This window comes from Erigeron canadensis, chromosome 7 (genome assembly GCF_010389155.1).
Source record: "Erigeron canadensis isolate Cc75 chromosome 7, C_canadensis_v1, whole genome shotgun sequence".
Lineage (NCBI taxonomy): Eukaryota > Viridiplantae > Streptophyta > Magnoliopsida > Asterales > Asteraceae > Erigeron > Erigeron canadensis.
The window spans coordinates 23,736,416-23,742,820 of NC_057767.1; the positions used below are offsets into that span (position 1 = coordinate 23,736,416).

Here is a 6,405-nt window from a genome sequence, read left to right on the forward strand (position 1 = left end):
ACTTCTAATTTCCTTATTACTAATGTAGATGAACTGTTCGATGAAATGTCCAAGTGAACATAACCCGTGAGTTAATGTTTGCTTCAATGCCAGCCATTTTAGTATTGGAATCACGACATCTTTTGTCATTTGATTGAATATAGATTATGGAAAGATAAATATCTTAATAGAGGTTATAAAGATCTATACCAAATTCAAACCACTAAAATGATCACCTTTACATTGTTATTTTAATGCTAGGAAAACAATATAAAACAAGACTAAACCTTGAAAGATCTATTCATGTGATTTAATGACTTGATGATCTTATTCCTTCCAACTCAATAGCAACTTCTTTCATAGTTGGCCTTAGCTTACCATTTAGATTTAAGCATCTTTTTGCAAGCTTAGCAACTGCTATGAGATGCACTTTTGGACCATCCGACACTCGACTATCAATATTTTCTAAGATAAGCCCTTCATCCATTGACAAAATCAATGATGCCAAGCTTCGTGATTCCCCTGGGCCTATTGAATATATAGGCTTTTTTCCGGTCAGAAGCTCAACCAAAACAATCCCAAAGCTATAAACGTCGCTTTTTTCTGTGAATTGGTTTGATTGAAAATACTCAGGATCCAGGTACCCATATGTCCCTTTGACTAAGGTACTCAAGTGAGTTTGATCTCCCATGACAGACTTTGATATTCCAAAATCTGATAGTTTTGCTCTAAACTTCTCATCCAAAAGTATGTTGGAAGACTTAATGTCTCGATGGTATATAGGAATGGAAGTCGCAGAATGCATATAAGCAAGAGCTCCAGCAACGTCTGTAGCAATTGTTATCCTGATACTCCACAACGTAGGAAACTCATAATTCTCATCGTGTAAAAATTGGAAGAGATCTCCATTTGAGACAAATTCGTAGACGAGAACTGGAACTTCGGTTTCCAAACAACAGCCCAATAGCTTTACCACATTCCTATGACTAATTTGGGAAAGTAAAAATACCTCATTGATAAATGACTCGACTTGAGTTTCATCCACCGACACGGACTTCTTTACTGCTACTATTTTTCCATTTGGTAACATGCCTTTGTATACTGTTCCTTGCCCACCTCGTCCAACTATTCTGTTATTGTTATATTGATCGGTAGCTTTCTCCAACTCTTTCGCACAAAACATTCTTGTTCCCTCAATTGCATCTTCACCATTTGATATATGTTGTTGCAACAATAATCCACCATTTCTTTTGAAGAACTGCTCTCTACTTTTCTTATCTTTCCTCTCTTGTATTACTTTGCTCATCCAAATTGCAAAAACTAGCATTATAGTGCCTAAGAAAAAACCTGAACAAATACATCTTTATAATTAAACTCAAAACCATAATAGGCTTCATAAACTGGTGAATATTAATATGTATGTATTGATAAATGCCATACCTCTAAAAAATTTTGAGAAAAAAACCCATATAAATAATGGCGTGGCATAACTATAGCCCTATTATATTGAATTATTGTTAATAAGAGGAGAAAAATGTGTTTGTTAATACATTTAGATCACATACAAATGACAAACCGTAAAGTATATGTAGCAGTCATCCGGTTAAGGTAAAATTTAGTTATGTATCTTATTTTCATGTATGATATGGTATTAAATATCAGGTTTGAAGATTGATCAGCAGGGAAACTAATGACCAGAAACATATATATGTTCATATGAAAGAGTTACCTAACAAAACGAATCCCACCGTGGTTCCTTTTAATTCAAGAGGATCAATACCAAATGGTACAGTTGCATTACCAACGTATCCTGATGAACAAGTACAATTGTAACTTCCTTGAGTATTAATGCAGTCACCATTACAAGGGTAGATTTGTGGATAGTCGCATTCGTTGATATCTATAAACCAATAGAAGAAATAATCATACAAGTTAGAGAATTTCCATGAAGGTTAATAATCATAAAAAATATGTCCATTCATATGTTAAAATTCTTACCAAACCTCTCTTCTAAGTTATCATAACTAAATGTCACACAATTTTTTTAGTTTTTTAAAAAATGATGGGGTGTTGTGGTGACACCAATTAGAGGCGTAAATATACTAGCATTCTACCCGCACGTTGTTACGGAAAATTAAAAAACGACGATTAAATGTGAAGGCATGTTTCTAGTGCATGAATCTACGAACAAACTCGTACATCTTGACGATTTATAGAAACCCGATGTTGATATTTATTTTATGGAGATTTCGATGCTGTATTGTATGTATCGCAATGGAGATGGAGAAGAGAGTGATAAAAGAAAGTGAGGATGTGTTTTGTGTGTCGTATACGATTTTGTTATAACAAGACCGGTTTAGACAAATCTCTCATCCCAAATTACATTACTTTCAACAAGGGGTGTTTTTTATGGAAACATATTATATGATGTTAATCATGGTGCTACATTCACACCAGCTTTAACACATGTTAAATAGCCTCTCAATCTAAGGTTTGTGAAATAAACTTAACATCGTATAACTATATGATGTTAACATCATATAAGTTATCCCATTTTTATTAGGTAGTAGAGATATGTTATCCCCTTAGTTTAATTTTTGAACTAATTGCAAATTTTGGTCTTCGTGATATCACACCTTTTGCAAAAATTGGTCAAAATTTTGAAAAGTCACATTTTTTGTGCCAAAAGAGTATTTTTTACAAGAATAGTCCAAAAGCTAACTTTTAATAAGTAAAGTTGGGATTGGACTGATATTTGTTTTTAATGATTTTTTTACAGTACGGTGAGTACTGATAAGTACTGATAAGCCACTAGGATGGTCTCATGCACATCCCTAGTGAAGGTTGATTTGTGTTCACTTTTAACAAACTTTTCAAATTATCATCCTTTAGTTTTATTATATTTTTGAGAAAATTACATTTTTGGTACATCAAGTTGGCAACTGTTACACTTTTAGTCCCTAACTCAAAAAATTGCAGCTTTCATACCTAAAGTTTTGTGTTTTTTTTCCAGTTTTGCTACCACGTTCATACGGCGTTAATTTTTGCCGTTAACGCCCTCACGTGACAAACACGTGAGGGGTATTTTCGTCTTTTGGCATCCTCTTTTTGAGAAAATGACACTTTTGATACCTAAAGTTGTCAATTTTTTCACTTTTGGTACCTCAAGTTGTCCATTTTAACGGAATCTGTTACAGATGAATATATTTGCTACAAACGAGATTAGATCAGAGTCTCTAGCTAAGGTGGAGGTCGTGGTGCCTGGTGGGGAGTGAGATAGTCAGTAACCCTTTCTGGTGGTGTATGATTCATATAAGAGATTTGAATTTATTTACGTATGTTTATGTATTATATTTGGTATGGTATAGAGATATAGGTATACATGGATATATGGATGATCACAATGTGTGTTGATTTTTGAGTGTGCGTTGTTTGATATATGCTAATATGTCAGATGAAAATTGGAGAGTGTAATAAAAACATGTTGTCTACTTGAGGTATCAAAAGTGAAAAAAATGACAACTTAAGATATCAAAAGTATATTTTTCTCAAAAAGAAGGGGGTCAAAAGACTAATATACCCCTCACGTATTTGTCACGTGAGGGGGTTAACGGCAAAAATTAACGTCGTATGAACATGGTACCAAAACTGAAAAAAACACAAAAATTAACGTCATATGAAAGCTGCAATTTTTCGAGTTAGAGACTAAAAGTACAAAAACTACCAACTTGAGGTACCAAAATTGTAAGTTCTTTATTTTTATCTATACTTGTAAACTATTATATGAAGATTACACCCTCATGTAGAAAATCACACTTTTACGATATACAAATCTATCAAAGTAACTTTAATGAATTAATTTATACCATCAATTCTTATTTTTTCTAAATATCCACATTATTGACCCCCTTTACATTAAATACCTATAAATCAATTACTTACACCACCCGAGGTTGGCACCATCATCAACAGTCACCACTACCACTACGTCACCGCATTGCGTAGGTTTACGGGTGGGTACCTCGTATGATATTAAATAATGATATTTTTAAAGTATGTAAATTCGTTATACAAGTTCTACCTTTTAAGCTATTACAATAGTAATATTATAAATGGTTATTTAATGGATTTATGAATCTCTTAGTGTTTGTCAAATCATATAGTTTACCTGAAATTTATAGAATTCAAGTAGTCATAATTGCATTGTAAAATTCCTTTTGCATTAATACACAGACAGTTTCTTAGGCTTTTTCATCTTTTCCTTAATTGTTAAGAATTTTAATAATCCTATCAAAAAATGAGATTAATTAAAACAATTAGTGTAATTCACGTGTAAAATTTCGAAGGTTTCAAAAAGAATTTTAAGAGGATTTTTAAGAGTCGTATTATTTTTCATTTTAATATGCACTGAAACTACAAAGACTAGTGGTAGACCATTAGGTACTATTCAATGGGTAAACACTTGAGAGTTCACACTAACTTTTGTACTAAACTTTCACACTAACTTATTGACAAAGGTGAAAGGGAAATCCATATATGTTCTCATTCCATTTACTTTATGTGGTTAGGCCCATGCCAACGCCTCTTCCTCAAATTCGTCGACGAAGGACTCCATTGGCAGCAACTCGTTCGTGACGTTCGTCGATGAGAGGTCTTCGTTGGGTGGAAGGGGGAGGACGAGAAAAAGGTGGTGAGTGTGGAGCCAAATGCAATTTTATTTTATTTTATTTTGTTTTTTTCTTGGTTGGTAGTTAAGAAAGGGGTGAGGAAGAGGTGAGGAAGAGGTAAGGTTGGTAGTGAATGAAGAAGAGGTGATTTAGGAGAGAAAAAAGCTGATGTGGCAGTGAGGAAAAGGTCCTCCATTGGCAGAGGCCTTAGAAACACGTACGTCAAGATTAAAGGATGAAGAGATATATATGTGAATGGAAATTAATAATGTACGTAAAACTGGACGGTAAAGTTTTAAAACAAGTAATTAAAGCCGATGGTTCAACCTCGGGGCTTGAAAATTAATGCACATATAACTTAATTAGATATATATGGTGCGTACGTACGTACGTACCTTGGCAGCCAGGATGCAGATAAGGGTTTCCTTCATAGCCTTCATTACATTGGCAGCGGTACCCACCCGATTTCCTAACTGAGTCAACACATATGCTATTTGATCGGCAGGCGTAACCTGGTGTTGCTCTGGCTTCAGCGCAACTCAGGTTACCAATGGCCCAGTCGAGCACTACTGGGACATTATCTTCAATTCTTTTAACAAAGGAATTAGAATCTAATAAACCCGCTGCACCATTATTATACTTCAATAATAATCTGTCCTCCTCACCCACAAATGCATATGTACAACGTTCCGAAGAATTATTATTCTTCTCATCATCTGGTGAATTCATCATCAACTTCCCGAGCCTAGTTGTATAGTAACTAATGTCCCGGGGTATGGATGATCGACAACAACCATTCCCCGAACACTCGTCACTTGAAGTATCCTGCGAATTCAGATTAGGACAAAACACCATACAGCCGGTAGACACCTGATCTTCAGACCCTTGATGAGTTTTTGAGGTCAGCCAAGCATAATCATTGCAACCAACCACTGTGAACTTGTTTAGTTGTGAAAAAGTGTAGGGAGAATGAGAAAAATCATAGGAGATATTGTATGAATTATTAATTTTACCACCTGGGTAGTAGCAAGTGCTAGCAACCAGATTGGATGTCCGGATTGTAGAATCGGATATCTTTTTGATCCAGACGTTTTGACCAGCTTCTTTGAAAAAGGCTTTATAGGGTTTGGAAGAAGTGTTGCAATAGATGTCAAACCCATCGCCTATCGAACAAGTTGAGTTGAGGCCTATGCCGAAAGGGTAGGGAACAATCAAGTCACCGCAGCTGGTATCGCAGCCCGGCTTTGCTATTGGTAAGTTTCCCGTAGCGTTAATGAGGTTATATGTTTCAGGGATGGAAGTAGGACTGGTACCGGTATTGGTTTCAGAGGCTGTAAAGGATAGCATTACAAGTATTCCACATGTTAGAACAAAAATTTTCATGTTGTCTATGTATTTCTAGCTTGTTCCAAGTGCACTAATCGTATATATATATAGTACGAGTAGTTTAATTAGAACGTACTTGAAGATCTTATGGAAGCTACATGTGTAGAAGGTAGGAAAGAGAACCATATATTTAAATTTTTTGGTTACATGAAAAATAGGAAATTGCCTTGAAGCCAAAATACCCCTTATTGTTTTGTGAATATACAGGAAGATTAGATTCGCGTTCTTACGGACAACTTTATGCAATGTTTTAGAAAATGGGTTCTGACTACTGAGAATTGCTATGGTTCTAAAAAAGGGTGCAACCGATCGGATTGAGTTCACTTGTCAACTTATATTCTCATAAAAATATACAGAAATTGTTATATTTTTT

The 6,405-nt window shown here is 34.8% G+C and overlaps 1 protein-coding gene across 1 annotated transcript; it reads right to left on the reverse strand.

The window, feature by feature from the left end:
- Window positions 1-241: 241 nt before the first annotated feature.
- On the reverse strand, window positions 242-6,023 carry LOC122608420 (wall-associated receptor kinase-like 8). Its single transcript, XM_043781526.1, has 3 exons — window positions 5,042-6,023; window positions 1,709-1,879; window positions 242-1,326 (listed from the first exon to the last, which is right to left on the reverse strand). Exons 1-3 carry the CDS (start codon window positions 5,991-5,993, stop codon window positions 290-292), a joined length of 2,160 nt encoding a protein of 719 aa, XP_043637461.1. The 5' UTR covers window positions 5,994-6,023; the 3' UTR covers window positions 242-289.
- Between the last annotated feature and the right edge of the window lie 382 nt (window positions 6,024-6,405).